General features: G+C 38.8%; 1 protein-coding gene and 1 long non-coding RNA gene across 3 annotated transcripts in view; one reads left to right on the plus strand and one right to left on the minus strand.

Annotated features, from left to right (window-relative positions):
- LOC131198611 (uncharacterized) overlaps window positions 1-1,745 on the minus strand; it is a 23,579-nt gene extending 21,834 nt beyond the window's left edge. For both annotated transcript variants that reach the window (XR_009155122.1, XR_009155121.1), the window contains exons 1-2: window positions 1,153-1,745; window positions 609-715 (exon numbers count right to left, since the gene is read on the minus strand). This is a non-coding gene — a long non-coding RNA (uncharacterized LOC131198611). The remainder of the gene's footprint in view (window positions 1-608; window positions 716-1,152) is intronic.
- Window positions 1,746-1,888: 143 nt separating this feature from the next.
- Window positions 1,889-18,617, plus strand: part of CDC5L (cell division cycle 5 like) — a 34,193-nt gene continuing 17,464 nt past the window's right edge. The window contains exons 1-10 of the mRNA XM_058183275.1: window positions 1,889-2,048; window positions 4,128-4,231; window positions 4,491-4,652; window positions 4,916-5,043; window positions 7,139-7,238; window positions 8,124-8,342; window positions 10,254-10,398; window positions 12,442-12,630; window positions 13,143-13,291; window positions 15,171-15,333. Of these exons, the coding sequence (XP_058039258.1) occupies window positions 2,004-2,048; window positions 4,128-4,231; window positions 4,491-4,652; window positions 4,916-5,043; window positions 7,139-7,238; window positions 8,124-8,342; window positions 10,254-10,398; window positions 12,442-12,630; window positions 13,143-13,291; window positions 15,171-15,333 (1,404 nt within the window). The 5' untranslated portion in view covers window positions 1,889-2,003. The remainder of the gene's footprint in view (window positions 2,049-4,127; window positions 4,232-4,490; window positions 4,653-4,915; window positions 5,044-7,138; window positions 7,239-8,123; window positions 8,343-10,253; window positions 10,399-12,441; window positions 12,631-13,142; window positions 13,292-15,170; window positions 15,334-18,617) is intronic.

Raw genomic sequence — 18,617 nt, forward strand, 5'->3', positions numbered from 1 at the left:
GGACATTACACAACTGTGCCTATACTTCCCTTTTCCCTGCTGTCCTGTCCTTTGGACTGTTCATTCTAGTGCCAGGATGATTAAAAAGAAGGGGATTAATGTTTGTACAGATAATCCTTGTTTACCAACTGCCTCGATCAACAATCGTTTGAAATTACCATGAAATTACATGGTGCTGGAAAACAGATTTATGGCCAATGCCTGCATTTACGATTTCTGAAGCTTCTCTCAGTTTTGTGCTTACCAATAGAGTCACTATGCTTATCCTCTACCTGGCCTGTTGTGTTTTTTTTTTTTTCTTTTCTTTTCTGCCTCCCTTGCAGACCAGATGGATAGGAGAGGAAGGATTACAGGAGAGTGACTAAGACCCAATGACAAATATACAGTGGGGACTACATATTGAAAGGAATGCACTTGCACATCTGACTGGACTGCACAAACATCCTGATGTATTCCCCATTGTTTCTTGCTTATTCTATTGTAATTTCTTCTGCAGAGGACACAACTTCAGTCAAATAATTGCCCTGAAGCCGAAACGAGGGTCCACTTGGAAGCAACTAACTGAACTAGTGGCTGTGAAAAAATTCATTGCCCCTTGAAATATTTACCGATCTTCTGCTCCTCTGGGGCCGTTTACTGCAGCTTCATTTCCACATATGAATTTGCCAAGTGGAAGTCAAGTTATGTGCCAATTCACTCCTTCAACCTCTTTTGTCTGTTTGGCGAGAATTCGGCTAAGTTTGCATTGGGTTGTGTTATTTGGTGCTAATAAAGTCCCTGTTGTGTGGCTTGACAGTGAGATGCTGCACCAAGACAAATTCCTTGTGTGTCCAATCACACTTGGCCAATAAAAAAAAAAAATCTGTTCTATTCATCCTAAAGGAATTATTGTCTTTTCTGGTTGATGAAGCCTCATTGAAAGTGGACAGTCGGAGGTTGCAACATTTTATTTTTTTTACTATAAATAGATAATAAATAATAGATATAAATGTGCTATATAAGGCACATTTAAATAACCCCATCCCTGTTTTTGATAGCATTACGCTTTGTCCAACTGGGTGCCGCTTACTCACTCTAGAGAGAATCTCTCCAAGCTGAAGGCGAACAGGAGGAAGGAGGACACCAAGCCCTCCCCACCCCTTCGCCACTTACCTTCTTGAGCCAGGGGCAGCAGCTCCTCCGCTACCACGACTCAATCAGCCGAACCAGAGGCAGGAAAGAGAGCCGCCAATTGCTCCCGCTTGCTTTTCAAGCTTTGAGCGCTCTTGGGATTAAGCTCCCCAAATAAACATGTGGGCATTGGACGCGCAAAGTGGCGCCTCTCCATGGCTTCCGTCGGGAGGGGCGCTTCAGCCGCGGTTGAGGAGCTCGGGACCGCGGTGGGGCCTCTTGAGCAGAGCTGAGCGCATTTCTTTGAAGTCGGAGGAACCCTGAAGGGACTCGGCGCAACTGGGAAGGGCTGCGGCGGATTCCTGCGCGCGGGAGACGTTGGACTATTTTCACTTTTGATTCGGACTTTATGCGATGAACGGTCCCCCCCCCCCATACAGAAATGAGGCCAAACAAGACTTCTACAAAGGAAATCTACAGAGCAGAAACGCAAACAAATTAAATTCCGATGCATAAACCAGTACTGCAAGGATTATGTTCTGGAGAGAAAAAAGCACCACCGTGGAATTAGTAAATTAATTGACACCGTCGTGTGAGAAGCCATCACTGAAGCCTTTAGTACAAAGAGAAACTATCCCGCCTTAAAGGGGAAAGCAGCCTCGTTTTACACGCACGCACAAACAGGGAAGGAACCCCGTCCCCGCCCACGTGTGGGCGGGGCTTCCTCTTGGCCAATCCCGCGTCTTTCTGGAGGGTCCTCGCAGGAGGCGTTCACTTGGCGAGAGTGCGCCTGTGCAAGTTGTCCGAGCGCCTGTCGAGTTGTTGGGGGCGTTTGGTTGTTCCGCCGTTATTGTTTGGTTCCCTTTGCGGGGCTTTACTCGGCCACCGTCAAGATGCCGCGGATCATGATAAAAGGGGGAGTGTGGCGGAATACAGAGGTAACATTCTTACGGTTTCCCAACCTTTTTCGGGGCAGAGTGGCTCTCTTGATAGAGGGCCTCTGCGGTTATGGCCATGGCGGCGGACAGCGCATGCGCAAAAGGCCCTGACGCCTGCGTGGAAGAGAAAATGGATCTGGCTAGCGGCTATTATTATTATTATTACTACTACTACTACTATTACTACGTCGGGATGGAAGCTTACATCTTGTTCTCCCATGACGCCAAATACGTATCTACGAGAGTACTAACAAGCGAAGCTAAGTTCAGTGCCTGTTTCCTTCTCTGTATTGGAGACTGGAGCTTCCTCTCCGATCTCAAATGACAGCCAGCTTACTAATAAGTTGGACAAGGAGTAGGAAGCGCTGGATCTGGTCCACTAAAGCCTCCTTGGGTAACTTTGCCCATTCTCTCCTAACCTACTTCATAGGATTTGTGTTGTGGTGGGGGGGAACAGGAGAAGGGAAACGATCCATACTGCTTTTGGCTCCTGTAGATACAAATCAAACATCCCTAAGTGCAGGATTCCAATCTGGGTCGGTCATCGGGACCAGATATTTTAGTCTTCCGAGTTTTCAGGCTGGAGCTCATCCTCAAGGAATAGTTTCCTATTCTCCCATAGTTTTCTTTCTCATATATAATTGCTGATAAGATTATGAATTATTTTTTATGGTTATTTCAAATTAGTTGTCTTGTATCTTCTAACTGTTGGCCAGATGTTAAAGTATGGTAGGAAACCCCATGGATCTTCTTTTCAGTTTCACTAAAGGTGGCCAGGGCTTTAAGAAAGACTAAAGCCAATTCCATGATGGATCTTTTCTGAAAGAAGGAAAATGTGAGCCTGAAATATAAATTTATATGAATGCTCAGCTAGGGATATTGTAGCTGGTCTGCAAAAATCTGTTTGATGTGGCAGAGAACTTTCTGAATGTGTTTGCTGCCATCTAGCCATCGTTTGAATTTTTGTATCCTTAGTACATTCTTGCTGTTGCATTTATATTTACACTGAATACGTGAGCGAACATTAAAAAATTGTATAATTTGGAGTGAAAACTTAAATCATGTCAATTCTGTGCATGCTCTTGCAGAGATTTGTTTTAAATATACATAGTTCTTGACTTACCACCACAAGGGAGCCCAAAGTTTTCGTTGCTAAGTAAGACAAATGATTTTTGCCCCATTTTACGAACATTTTTGCCACAGTTAAGCAAATCATTGCAGATGTTAAGTGAATCTTCTGGTTGTTAAGTGAGCCTGTCTTCCCCCATTAACTTTGCTTTTTGGAAGCCAGCTGGGAAGGTTACAAATGGTGATCACATGACCCTGGGACAATGCAACTCATAAATTCATGTCATTTGCATTTTGATCACGTGACCGCCAGGATGCTGCAACTGTTGTAAGTGTGAAAACCATTCATAAATCATTTTTTTCAATGCCATTGCAACTTTGAATGGTCACTGAATGAATCATTGTAAATGGAGGACTATCTATAATGGAGCCTGAACCAAAGCAGTACATACCTGACATTTTTCACTACCTTGTCTGAATTGTCTATAAGGAAAAGGCAGGTAAATTGCAAAAAGTATTTTGGAATTCATTTTCACACAGATAATGCATTCAGTGAAATAAAAAGCAAATGGATAGTTCAGTGTTTCTCAAACTTGGCAGTCCACACATCATCAAGCTGCCAGGGTTGAAAAGCATTTGGCTAGTTATATATTCAGTTATATTTGGCAGTCATAGAGAATGTATCTATTAACAATAGCCATAACTGTACCTGAACATTCTAATAAAGAGCCATCATAGAAGTCTGATCTACTGGATCATGCTGGTCCATACAGTGTCCAGCTCACCTTCCTCGTATTTCTTAGTAAACAATCCCAAATCTTTCATTTTCAATTTCATTTAATCTTTTGTTCTTATATTAAGGGAGGAAGGGGGAAAAGTGGGTTATGAAAGGGAACAAAATTGACTTCGTGAAAACCTGGCCCCTTTTTATAAGAATTTTTGATTGGAACTGAAAACAAAACCTGTTAAAATAACTACTGTAATAAACAAAACTTTTTTTTTTCTTTTAAGGATGAAATTCTTAAAGCAGCTGTAATGAAATATGGAAAAAACCAGTGGTCTCGTATTGCTTCTTTGTTGCACAGAAAATCAGCAAAACAATGCAAAGCCAGATGGTAATGTAATTTCATGTAATTTTAAAGTAAATGTTTATGAGAAATTTAAAAGGCAGTGGCCTTCCAAAAATTAATTACTTCTACAAGAAAAATAGTTTTGGGATTAAACTAATGCCAGTAATACATGTAAAAAAATTATACAAAAGAAATCCAAGCAAGAAAATTACTTCTTAATACTGAAGGCCAGTGTTGATATTTTTAATGTATTATATTTGATAGAAATTTACTGTTAAGCAATAACATTTTCATTTTGAATAAGGTATGAATGGCTAGACCCAAGTATTAAGAAGACAGAATGGTCACGAGAGGAAGAAGAGAAATTGCTTCATTTGGCCAAACTTATGCCAACTCAGTGGAGAACTATTGCACCAATTATTGGACGAACAGCTGCCCAGTGTTTGGAGCATTATGAATTTTTATTGTAAGTAATTTTTCATTGTAATGGGAGGATAGATTCTTAGATATTGACTTAGATAAGACTTCCTGCTATAGAAATGGCCTAAAGTTATTGAAGAAAACTTTGAAGTGCTTAGTAATAGAGTAGGAATTATACTATTCCTATAAGTTTTGCTTTGATTCTTTTTCTTATGGCATTCTGGAAATTGCAGTGATTACTAAATTTTGTAATTTTCTTAGCAGTATTGTTTTCTTATCTTTGTGCTGTTTTTTATATCATCTTGGTAGAGATAAAGCTGCTCAAAGGGACAATGAGGAAGAAACTGCTGATGATCCTAGAAAACTTAAACCTGGAGAAATTGATCCAAACCCAGAAACTAAACCAGCCAGACCAGATCCTATTGATATGGATGAGGGTATGCTTGATTTTTTTTTTCAAATTATGTCTGTCTTTGGTCAAAGCAATCCCTGAGTATTTTTTCTTTTGTGTTTTATGTTTTTAAATTAATGTTGTCGTATTCACTTTCTTCATTAAATCAATAGTATGATATCTTATTTACTAGAGGGAGGGGAGGAAGGAAAGAAGGAAAAAAAAGAAAAGAAAGTTGGTTGAGCTAGACTTGAGGGAGTCTTCCTCTTATAAACACAGAATGGGCTGATAATGGCCTTAGGCTGGGTTGTCATAAATGTGGCTTCCTCCCTATGCATATCCTGCTGTGCTCATTGTTTTCTGAGAATCTCTGGGAAATACAGTTTAGTGTTAGCGTTAGGATACTTGGAGCACTCTTTAGATAAAGAGTGAACTAACAGCATGACTAAGAATCCATGTTTGACAATCCATCATGGTGACAAACATCATTTCTCTGATTTATTTTTATTTTTATTTTTTTATTTTTTTGGTGTCTGCTGATAGCTGCCCTGTTTAAAACTCTCTGAGTCCTATTAGGGAGAATGGGTCACAGGGCCACCAACAGGCCATTGTGACAGATCTAGTTGAAATGGCAAGGCCTTATGAAATAAGCTGGAATGAGTTTGATTTTCTGATTCCCAAAGTCCCAAAATGAAAGAAATGAATAGGGTTCTCCAGTCACCAAATTAACAGAGTGTTAATTAGCTTAGTCACCTTTGTGTTAGACCCAGCCAGTTTCATTCAGTGTTGACAGATAAGGAGAGATCATGCATATCATCCTATACTTGCAGAATGCTACAGGGTTTGATCCTCCCTCCCCTTCTGTTTAACACTGCATAAAACTGTTAGGTGACTTCATCCATTAGTTCATGATTACTTATACACCATGACTATGGGGTGGCTTAATGATAGCCTTGGAATCTCCAGTACTTATTCAAAGAGCAGGTGGCAGCTGTGACCAAAAAAGCTTTTTGCCCAGGAACATCTAGTGTGCCAGTTACACTTTTCCTGGACTGGGGGCCCTTCAGACAGTCATTCAAGTCATTCAATCACCTTATGATTGAATTGTATACAGAGCTGCCCTTGCAGACCATTCAGAAGCTAAGCTGGTCCTGAATGACACACACAGGTGGTATTGGTACATTATGTTCACACGACCTCACTGCTTCATCAGTTGTTCTAGTTACCAGACAGCTCCCAGAAGCACTTCAGGTTGCTAATTATTACATTTAAAGCTGTTCATGGTAGATCATCTGGCTATCTAAGGAATTGCTTATCTTCATTTGTTTCTTTCCATCCCAGTAAGAATACAGGGTGGCTGTATTCTAGTTCCCATTTAAACAAGGTACCTTTGTGGTATCCAGGAAGCATGTCAATTTTATTTGCAATGCCAATCCTCTAGAACAGTATCCTCCCAGAGACACGTTTAGGAAAACTGTTGAAAACATGGTTGTTCTTCCAGACTGTGTGATAAGGTGGTCATAGAGTCCCCATTAGTTACATCTGTCTATGGTAGGTGTATTGCTTTTTTGGTTGGCCTGGATCTTTTCACTTACATTTAAATCGATTGCTCTATATTTATATATAAGCCATCCAAACTCATCAAGGAGTTGGGCAGCCTCAAAATTGGTTTGAGCAGATACATGATCTTCTTATCCAATGGTGCTGGGTACACTTTAGATTATAGTTAGCTTCCTTAGTTCACGGGTGTGATGTTGCCGGCGGCCTTGCAATGCAGTTTTCTGAATATTGTCAAAATGTTGAGCCTAACAAATTAGAAAGGAGAAGCTGAATGTAGACTATTCTAGAAAATGGTGTTTGCAGATCTTTTATGCCTGAAAATTTTCAGACTGAGATCCTAGCCTCATTAATGTAGAAACTTGAATTATTCTTTAATATGGAGTTAATTTTTTCTCTTGAATATAGAGCTATAGTGGATATAAGTTAAGAATTATGTCAAGCTAAATGAGTTCAAAGAAGGCATAAGTGATGTAGAATTTGTATTAATCTATAGGTTTTTTTCAACTTTTGAAAGGCTTTTCTGATCCTGTGTTGCCCATTTGTAAATGAATGAATGGTAACTTTGTATATTTGTTTTGCAGATGAACTTGAGATGCTTTCTGAAGCTAGAGCTCGTTTGGCTAACACTCAGGGAAAGAAAGCCAAAAGGAAAGCAAGAGAGAAACAGTTGGAAGAAGCCAGGTAGCAGCCTACATCTTAAGTACTTTCATTGAACTCTGTCACTTCTAATCAGATTTAAGATTTAATCTTAAATAACAAAGTTTTCATGCTCCAGTTTGGCATAGATAGCTTGGGTTTTTCAGAATTAGTTTTGTATGCATAGCAAATCTATATGATGGGTTCTAAGGCTAACTCCTTGCAGCTCCTAATATATATGAATCTAGATCAGGGGTTTCAAACTCGTGGCATCACATGATGTATCAGGACTTTTCCTCCCTTCACTAAACCGAGTGTGACACATCCGGCCCGCAGGCCACAAGTTTGACAGCCCTGATCTAGATGAATAGACTCAATCGCCTTCCTTGATCGGATTCATTCTCTTTCTGCATAATTGTGCAGAATTTCATGCCTAATTGTGATAAGGCTAGTAGAACCAGTCACATATTTAAAATTTGCATTTAAACCTAGAGTTTTTAATAAGTCTCACTTCACACAGATTTTTTTGACTTTTAAAATTCAATTATTGAATGGAGATTTGTTTGTTTGTTTAAAAAAAAGTATGGATATTTTGTTGCCTTCAACAAAGGTGGTCAATATGTTATATAGCAGTGATGGTTAACCTTTTCGGCATGAGTGCCAAAACTGGAGAGAGTGCGTGCATGTGCGCACCAGAGCGCCGGAACCCAGAAGAGAGCAGCTGGCTAGAGAGCAGCATGCATTGTGTGCATGCAAGCTGGACTAGTTGTCTGGTGTGCATGCGCACAATGGAACCCGGAAGAGCAGCTGGCAATGGCGTGCATCCCCACAGAGGGCTCTACGTGCCACCTCTGGCACACATGCCATAGATTTGCCATCACAGTAATTATAGCCTTTATCATTCACTTCAAACTTGATTTTACTCCTCAGGCGTCTTGCTGCTCTACAAAAAAGGAGAGAACTCCGAGCTGCAGGAATTGAGATCCAGAAAAAAAGAAAAAAGAAAAGAGGAGTAGATTACAATGCTGAAATTCCATTTGAAAAGAAACCTGCTCCTGGTTTTTATGATACATCGGAAGAAAACTATCAGGCACTAGATGCAGATTTTAGGAAACTAAGACAACAAGATTTGGATGGGGAACTGAGATCGTAAGTAGAATTTGGATTAAAGTAGTACATGGAGCAAAACCTTGTGATATATCAAATTCTGTCTGAGGCCCTCACAAAACTTAAACATTGATGTTCAAGTTGTAAATGTTTCTCTTCACACACAGCAAGAGCAGCCATTTTTCTCCTGAGGGTTTCTAATTGTTTAGGAAAACATGAGGATTGCAGAAGGATGGGAATATCATTCTTTTTGCATATAGATAGTGAATGAAACTTTTTCTCTGACTATTTTAAAACTATTTCTAGCCCCTTGCATTTACTAATCCCTATAATTTAAAAGCAATAATAAAGCACTTATGCTGGATTGTTTTTAGGGTTAATCACTCATTTTTCTTTTATATATAGCATAACCACATTTTGTACAACTTCCTCAAAAGATATCTGAAAGGGCTGCCCTCTATTTGTGCTCCTATTTGTGGCAGTTCTAAAATAATAATTTATTCTTTTGAAAAAATAGTTTTGATCTTATAATTTTAACCATCTTAACATTTATCAGTGCTAAATCTTCCGGAAAAAAATGGCAATAACATATTTCAGATGCAGGTTATAAATAAAATAATAATATACAGCTAGTCCTTGACTTGCGATTTGTCGCTTAAAGATTATTTAAAGTTAGGATGGCCTTGAACAGGATGCTATAAGTAAAGAACTTCCAAATGGTGTACCTGCCTCCCCATGGTCGCATGATTGCAGTTTGAACACTTGGGAGTCAGGTCACACTTAAAACCAATTGTGGTTATATGATTGCCATTTATAAGCTTCTCTACTGGCTTTGCCAGGAAGTCAGTGCTTTCTGCAGTGAAGAGGCATTTGTGCATGGTCTGTCCTGGGCCTCCCAGGACCCTAAGGCACCCCATGCTCCTTATTTTAATACTTCCTCCCCATTCTGGCTGCCTCCCGGCTCTGATGCTGAAAACCTCCCTGTCAAAATCTAAGCACATTAAACCTTCACTTGTGCATCTGCTTAGAAACAGTGGTGTGTGTACCTTTGGCCTGGATGGTAGGAAAGGCAGGACAGGGTAGAGCAGGAAGGAGCCCAAGAGAAAAAGAACAACAAAGCATGTTCTCTCACTTTTACTTTTCCTCCTCTGCCTTTCTCTTTGCCCTTTGTCTGGTCTCCCTCTCTCTTCACTCCACTTTTTTTCTGTTCTTCTCCCTCTCCCTCAAACTCACCCCTCCTCTCTCTCTTACACACTTTTATACTGTTACTGTCATCTCCCTTTTGCTCCTGCTTAGGTACCCAGTACTAATTTGCCTCCTCTTCTTCCACTCTCTCCCTTTCCCCCCCTATCTTTAGAGCAGCACCAGCAGTGAGTAGCATATCAAAGTTACAGTGATAGTGAATGAGGGGAGCTTACAACTTGTCCTCAGAATTGTTTCAATCCAGGTGCTTGGCGCTCATTTTGGCAGTGAGCCACAGACACATGATTGCATTTTCCAATATTTCCTACCTGCTTTACACAAACAAAGTCAACAGGGAAACTAGCAGAAAGTTGGAAGTTGCTCCTGCTCCCACCCTCACTGCTTTTTTGCCTACCTGCACTTGGTAGTGCCGGCCTATGGCACTTGCACATCCATTTCTGCCATTTGTTTGCCTGAGACTCCCCATCTCTTCCCATTTGACCTGCTTGGTCCTAAAATTGCAACAGTAACTGGGACATATCCAGCGGTCATGTGATATTTGTCTCATTCCATTTTGCTGAAAAGTAAAACATAATGCATGCTAATAACAAGATTATAAAAGGATTTGCAAACAACTGGATTCATTGAAATCTGGAAGATGATAACTCCTATGAACAACCATCTTTCTCTAAATTTCATCTCTTTCCTATCCAGTTCTGAAGCATGTCAGATGATATTTGCAAAACCCTTGTATTTAATTTACTTTTTTAGGGAAAAAGAAGGAAGAGAGCGAAAAAAAGATAAGCAACAGCTGAAACGGAAAAAAGAGTCTGATTTACCATCCGCAATTCTTCAGACTAGTGGTGTTTCAGAATTTACTAAAAAAAGAAGTAAACTGGTGCTTCCAGCTCCTCAGGTACATTGCTTGTTATTGTTGCTGGCGGTTCCTCTGTTGGTGTGAAAAAGAAATGTCTTCCAAGTTTGTTTAATAATGGAAACCATACTCATCAGTAGAAGCACAAATTGTGTTTCATTTAGTATTGGAGGCTGCAATAACAAACATAAGTTGTGATGCTGTTCCTTATATCAGTTTATGCAAATTATTCTGTCTCTCTCTTTGTTCTCAGTGTGTGTAATCCATAGGGTCAGAGGTAGTGATATAATGAAGGTAGAACTATAAAGGCAATGGTTTTATTAAGAACTAAACAACCCATGTTCTCTGGGTTAACATTTCAGAGATATTTCCTTACCAAACAAACAGAATGACCAAGTGCTATCAAAAAAGCAGTGGGAGTAGGTGTGACTTCTAGCTTCCCACCAGCTTTCCCATTGTGGGAATTCCCTTTGTGGGAATCTGGCAAGGAGCATTGGAAATCTCCCCCTCTCAGCAGAGGGAAATAAGTGATTACTGCTGGGTGGGGAAGAGAGGGATTTTAAGATTGGCTGGGAAACTATCATGGAACATTGAAAATGAAGAAGCAGCACACAGTAGCACTGAAGAAGCCACAACTTCCCCAAATTTCATTCCCTCAGAAGTCATAGGTTCTAGATATCTCAAGTGGGCTAACTTCCATAGGTTAGCCCATTTGAGATAACCTGGTTCAAAAATTGTTGCCTTTTAAAATAACATTTCTCCCAGTTAAAGGAATGACAAGAATTTTAGTAATTTAGTAAGAGATTGTGTATTAGAATAAATGTTACTGTTTAATTTGTTATTTTTAAGTGTTAATCTGTTTTGGCCTTGTTTCCCATAGTTTTCCTCACTTCCAATTATCCCCTCCTCCTTAATGCCATGGTTTACTTTCTAAGCATCATTATGGCTGTGCTCTTAAGAGATCAGGAAAAGGGACAGGAGACAAATGATCTGGTTATCTTAGCTAACATATTTTGTCCTTCAGATCATTACAAAAATCTTTCCCCTTCAATTGTCTTATTGCCATGGACTCATTTTATAGTTCCCTTTTTCACATCTCATCAGAAGTTTTCTCCTGAGAAATATTCTGCATATATTTATTGGCACTCAATATCGCTGTTCCAGATTGCTGAGGGAGGGTTACCATTTGGTGAGAGAAGGTATTCTTAACATTTTAAAATTTATTTATTTATTTATTTATTTATTTATTTTTATTTATTTAATTAGATTTTTATACCGCCCTTCTCCCGAAGGACTCAGGGCGGTTGACAGCCATATAAAACCATAATAATAAATATAATAAAACAATAATTAAAAACCTATCAAATACGGCCCTATATAAAATACATATAAAACAATAAAACCAATTGAATTAAAACCCCAATAACAAGAATTAAAATTCTAAAATCCTATGCCAGTCCTGCTTGATGAAATAAATATGTCTTCAGCTTACGGCGGAAGGTCCGAAAGTCGGGAAGTTGACGGAGTCCCGGGGGGAGTTCGTTCCAGAAGGTAGGAGCCCCCACAGAAAAGGCCCTTCTCCTGGGGGTCGCCAGCCAGCATTGCTTGGCCGATGGCACCCTGAGGAGTAGTTGCATTTATAGGTGATGAGGCATGAATAATGAATGAACTACTAATGAATAGTAGATGCATTTATAGGTGATGAGGCAAAGTGGCAAGGCATATGCATGACTTTCTATATTCTGCTTGTTAAGGAGCTTGGACTTTTACTATACTTAGTTTAAAATTTGTTAAATATATTTTGTGGTTTACAATGCAGTCTTAAAGATGAGAAACTTTATTCTCATCAACTGTTAACTGAAGGGACAAGTACCTCATCTGTATTAGGTATATGAAAAAAGGAATCATCCATGACTAACCAGTTGAGGGTTTTGTTCATTGCCTCTAGGTGGAATATGCATCATAAGCACCGTCTTTTTTCAAAATACGATTTTTTCTGAGTTGGAATTTTTACTAACCGTTGCCAATGTCTATATATTACAAATCTGCAATATTATTTCTTATATCATTTGCTCTTCATTTAAGATTTCAGATACAGAACTCGAGGAAGTAGTTAAAGTTGGTCAAGCGAGTGAGATTGCCCGTCAAACAGCAGAAGAATCTGGAATTACAAATTCTGCTTCCAGCACGCTCTTATCAGAATACAGTGTAACCAACAACAGCATTGCCCTTCGAACACCTAAAACACCTGCTGCACAGGACAGGATCCTACAGGTAATGCCTAAACAAACACTGATTCACTTGCAAATTGTCGTGCAACTTCCATTACTACAATTCTGTCTACCATGGAGTAAAAACAGGAAGGGGCTAAATACCAGCAGATAATTTTTACATATTTATTCGGGTTCTATATATAGACAGATAATTATTGTGGCTTGGTGGAAAAAGTTTTGGTATGTCCTTCTTTTGAAGAGTAGGGACATCCCAAACCTATCCAGAGGGTGAGAGGGGTGGGGAAAGGCAGAAGAAAATAAATGCAGAAGCAGTTCCAGTATAAAGTTAAAAAAGAGTTTTTGTAACCAAAATGAACTCTTAATTTAAAACATTCAAATGGTGGTGGTAAACACTGTAATTGCTTGTATCCAAGAGACATTGGATATCTGTTGGTAATTCTGTGTATGTATATGGTGATTCATAATTGTTATTGTTTTACAATTGTTACTGTAATTGTTTGAGTGGTGATTTTGAAAAGTGTTTATTATGTACTTCGTATGTCTTCCCTACAGGAAGCTCAGAATTTAATGGCACTTACAAATGTTGATACTCCCTTGAAAGGAGGTCTTAATACACCCTTACATGAAAGTGATTTCTCTGGAATAACACCTCAGAGACAAGTTGTTCAGACACCAAATACTGTGCTTTCCACTCCCTTCAGGTAAATTAGATTTTTGAGTTGTCGAGAAGGGCATTTTAGATTTTTCTGCAAAAAAAATGAGGCACATTTTCTGCTTGGATGATATGGTTGATTCCTAAAACAGTTCCTAGAAACCTCATAACAAATAGGGCTCATTTACACAGGAAATTTGAACGGAAAAATAGTTGTGGTTCAGTATATTGAACTACATCATTGAAGCATCCTGCAATAAGGATGAAATGGTACTTTTCGTATATAGAGTTGTACTCTTAAGGATCTTTACAAAGAAAATAAAGGTACAGTTATTGTCGTGTCCCACTCCTCCGCTGACGGCCGGGTCAGGGAAATCCGAATCAGGCTTGCCTCTGCAGCTCTGCCCAAAGTCCTAGCAAAGTCCTCAGAGCAGGCAGGAGACCAGTAAGTGACTTCAGCAAGATAAGTTCGACTTTTGCCTGACTCAGAGACTGCCAGAAAGCAGATCCTTTATATAGGCCATGGGGTGTGGCTCCATGACTCAGCACTCATTAAGGCCTGCCCCTCCCTTCCTTCTGTTGCCTCCGCCTATCCAGCCTTCTGATGCGAGGGTCACACCAATCAGCAGCTGTTGGGAATAAACCCTCCTCAGGCTCACATGCTGTGGAGGAGCGGAGGGTCTAGCTCCTCGGTTTGCCTGGGCATGGAGTCAGGGCTGGGGCCGGGAGATGCTCCTTCTTCTGCAGTTTGTGTGGGCATGGAGCCAGGACTTGGGCCGGGAGGCATACATTCCTCAGTGTTCGGGAGCAGGTAAGAAGGCCCCGGCTGCTCTGAGGGCGGGCAAGACACAACAGTTATACAGGTATATGTGTAATACAAAAATGAGCTTCCTACAATGCTTCTTTACAACATTTTAAATTGGCTGCATTATGATAAAACAAAATTTGAGATAGCGTTAATATTCTAAATTCTGCTCAAAATATGTTGAGGTTTGCATGCATAGATTTGATGAAACCCTGAAAAAGAGTTCTTGTTCCTTTGTGGTTTTTTTTTTACCTCAAAGCTATAAGAGTGAATAGTTCATAGATTTTTTTAAAATGTTTTCAAAAATATTCTGAAATATCAAGAATTAGCCTTGGCTAATTTTTATGCTGGTTTTGACAATTTAAATGTAATGTATGTGTTAAACAAGTTTGAAAAGAACAGGAAGCCTGTTTATCAGTACAATTTCTGCTTTATTATTATTATATACACAACAATGTGAAATCAAAGCTAATTCAATCTGAGTGAAAACTCAGCATCAGCAAGTCAGAGAAATATGCAGAGTCCACAGAAATACTGGGCTGAACAAGATACAAGAGCCTATCAATGTTCAACCATTCAAGATAGAATTATCAGACATATATTTTTGAAAAGGCTGTACATTGGTTTCTTGAGATTCAAGATTTATTTAAAGATGAAGATTGTTGTTCAGAGAAGTTGTCGTGTGAGGAATAACAGGCTTATTGATTGGTGAACAGGGGACTGTCTCTGATACGCCCAAGATAAAACTGCTGGTTTTTTCCTCCCAAAATCTAGTTTACTATGTCTGTCCAATCTCATCTACTTTGTTCATCAAACGAAATTCCTTTTTGCTATCTCTTTTCTATGCCCTTATAGTTTTCTTAGGTGCTGATTCAAAACCTAAAACACCGTCATATTAGCAAGTGCTATGATGAATATTTTTAAGTGGTTTAGACCAGGGGTCTCCAACCTTGGCCACTTTAAGACTTGTGGACTTCAACTCCCAGAGTTCCTCAGCCAGCTTTGCTGGCTGAGGTATTCTGGGAGTTGAAGTCCACAAGTCTTAAAGTGGCCAAGGTTGGAGACCCCTGGTTTAGACATTGCCTGAGAACTGACACATTTTACCAATTTTGTATTTTTGTAGGACTCCTGCTCATGGAGCTGAAAGTCTGACTCCTCATAGTGGAATGACTCCCAAGCCAGTGATAGGAGTGACACCAGGCAGAACTCCACTGCGTGATAAACTAAATATTAATCCTGAGGAGGGGATGGCAGATTATAGTGATCCATCCTATACAAAACATATGGTAGGTAAGAAAATACCTTAATATACATAACATGTGATATATTATTTCTAATGTAATATTGTATTTTATTAGATGAAGCTCACAAAATTGTAAATCCAATAGGATTTAGTTTGAAACTTCATAGCAAGTCAGATGCAGTGCGTATCTTTTAAAGCAGTAGTATTAACCACCAAGGGTCAGTACATGACTGGGTTCATCCACATTAGGAATCTTCAGATCTTATTCTGTGGAGTGCAAAATCTCCCCTGGAAATTGAATTCATGGATCTTTGCACATAAGATGACTATATACAGGGCATTAGCTTTAGGAGCTATCCAGAACCTGGCACTCAGTGTTGCAGGAAATGATATATAGAATGCTAGATAGAGTCTATTTTCCTTTTGTTTTTACTAAAATATAGTAAAATAAAGTAGTGATATTGGGAGAATGTATATTCTACTTTTCTTCCTCACTAAAGATAAAATATAGGTACCTTTAGCAAATTCAATTACCTAAAAAGTTAATTGCATTGCGCATGCGTACCTCGCTGGCCAGCTGATTTTTGGGTTTGCCCTACAAGCGGGAGACACATGCGCATGTGTGTGGGGGACCTATCTTTCTCCACACTTTCTCCTGCCTGTGCCTTCCCAGATCTCTGGAGATTCTCCTCCCAGCCATTTTAGGAGGCAAGGCTTTCTTCCCCCACCCCTCAGTGCTGTCTTGAGATGTGAGGCCAAAAGGGAGGGTATCATCTTGAGATGTAAGGCCAAAAGGCATATCTGGGGGAGGGGAGTCCGGGGAGGTCACGTGCACATACTCAGGGAATCGCACGCACATGTGCAAGGGGAGGGGCATGTGGGGGTCACGTGCGCATGTGCAGGGGGTGTGAGGGAAGGACATTGCATTATGGGTGTGGGCACGCATGCGCGCTATCACGCGCCTGCACACTTTTGACACGGGAAAAAAGGTTAGCCATCACTGATCTATACTTATAATGTGATTCTGTTTTTCCTATCTCTTGGGAGAAAAAAGAATGGCAGAGTACATGGAAGGATCTGAGGTTTTATGAGCAATTTAGGGGATCGCTTGATAACTTTCCTTTTGGTTGAACTTTAACATTCTTTTATGCAAATCCATGTCAGTTTGAAAGGCTGGCTTAAAAACTGTGCTTGTGATCAAATGACAAGAAATTTCTGAAAGTTATAAAGTAATAATTAGAGGATAAAAGCCATAGAAGAGCAATTTAGTACATTGTTGAAATAATTTTCAAAATTATTCAAGACTCTTGTATTAAGTAATAGGGCCCTAGTGAGGTTGCAGAGTTGGAAAGCTTTTTCTATAATCACATCTACTTTAAGAAACTGAGGATTTTCTTCTATAAATAAAGCTTAATTTTAATTTTTAGAATTCTTTTTCAACTTTGGACTGCTGTAATGGAAATACAATTCCTATTTAAAACATCACAGTTGACTTCTTATTTTGGATGATGTGCTTCTGAAAAATTGCAAGCCTAGTCCCAGAATGCTAACATTGGTATGTTAGCATGCTCTAGGGGAAGAACGGAAGATATTTTGAGTTTTCCTGTATGTAATGAAGATCATCCTGTGGATTCATAGCTGGTTGGAAACCTGTGCTCAAGAATTCACAATTTTTCTTGAAGACTTCAAAGCCTCATTTTTGCTTTGCTATGCTGCAGAAATCAAATGAACTACAGTATTTAAATGAATCTATGGAAAGAATTCTTAACAGATCCTTGCAAGTTAATTTGCAAATAACATTTTTGGTGCAATAATTTAACTTCAGAAAATGAGAATAAAATTTGAAAATGAGAATAAAATTTGAAGTCTCCTTCAGAAGACAGGAAAAGAGCACTGAAGCTCTCATATAAAATTCAGCCAAGACTAATTCCAAGATTTTCAGTTAAGTACAACAAAAAATGACATGATCCATCATTGTTTATTGCAACTATGGTGATCAGAGATAGAGATGGGAGCATCTTAGTGATTTCCTTTTATTGAAAAGGTTTTACAACAACAATTAAATTTTTCCCCTCCCCCCTCCCCCCCTTCCCCCCTCCCTCCAAAAACCCCCTCCCCCACCGACTTCCTGGAGCAAACACAAGGTATAGTTCAATAAACAAACAGTCATACATTAAATTTTTAAAATCTAACACAATTATAATCCTTCTCTGTCACATAACCTGACTTCTTCCATTAAAATCAAAAACAACGTCCTTCATTCAAAGGCAATCTGAAATTTCTTAATCTGATATCTATTTTGAATATAATCAATCCAATTCTTCCATTCTTTTAAATATTTTTCTTGAGTATTGTCTTTCAAGAAGGCTGAGATTTTAGCTATCTCAGCCAAATTGGAAACTTTCAATATCCATTCTTCTATTGTGGGTAATTCTTTTTTTTCCAATATTGTCCAATCAACAGTCTTGCTGCTGTTATAAGTTCAAAATCAACTTAGTCTCAATCACTGTACAGTCGTCGTTATTCCCAAAAGGAAAAATTGCGGTAGGAACTTTATCTTCTTCTTCAGAACATTCTGCATAATCCACCAAATTCTTATCCCAAAAGACTTAATTTTCTTACAAGTCCACCATACATGAAAATATGTAGCATCATCACAATTACATCTCCAACATTTCGCTTGCATATCTGGATACATACATGATAATTTCTTAGGATCTAAATGCCATCTATAAAACATCTTATAAAAATTTTCCCTTAAATTCTGCGCTTGCGTAAATTTAACATTTCTAACCCAATTTTTTCCCCATGTTTCCAACATTATTGGTTCTTGAATATTCTGTGCCCATTTTATCATACAATCCTTTATTAAATCTCTTTCAGAATCTATTTCTATCAACACAGTATACAATCTCTTTATATGCCCCTGGGTTTGATTTCTAATTTGTTTAACCAAATTTTCTTCATTTTGAATAATACCAATTTTCTGATCTTCTTTCCATCTAGCCTTTAACTGTCCATATTGAAACCAAGTATAATTCCTCCCTTCTTCTTTTAATGTATCCAAAGATTTTAGTTGTAGATTTCCCCTCATTATATAAAAGATCTTTATAAGTAATAATTTCTTGTTCTGTTCTATATTTATATTCTCTACCGCGTGCTGAGGACTTACCCATATAGGAATTTTATAATTTAACTTATAATAATATTTTTCCAGACACGCAGAAGAGAAATTCTCAACACATGATTCTTAAAAGCTTTATCTACTTTCTTATCATACAATAAATATGCATGCCAACCATATAATAAATCATAACCTTCTATATT

Source organism: Ahaetulla prasina, chromosome 1 (assembly GCF_028640845.1).
Source record: "Ahaetulla prasina isolate Xishuangbanna chromosome 1, ASM2864084v1, whole genome shotgun sequence".
In the NCBI taxonomy this organism is placed as follows: Eukaryota; Metazoa; Chordata; class Lepidosauria; order Squamata; family Colubridae; genus Ahaetulla; species Ahaetulla prasina.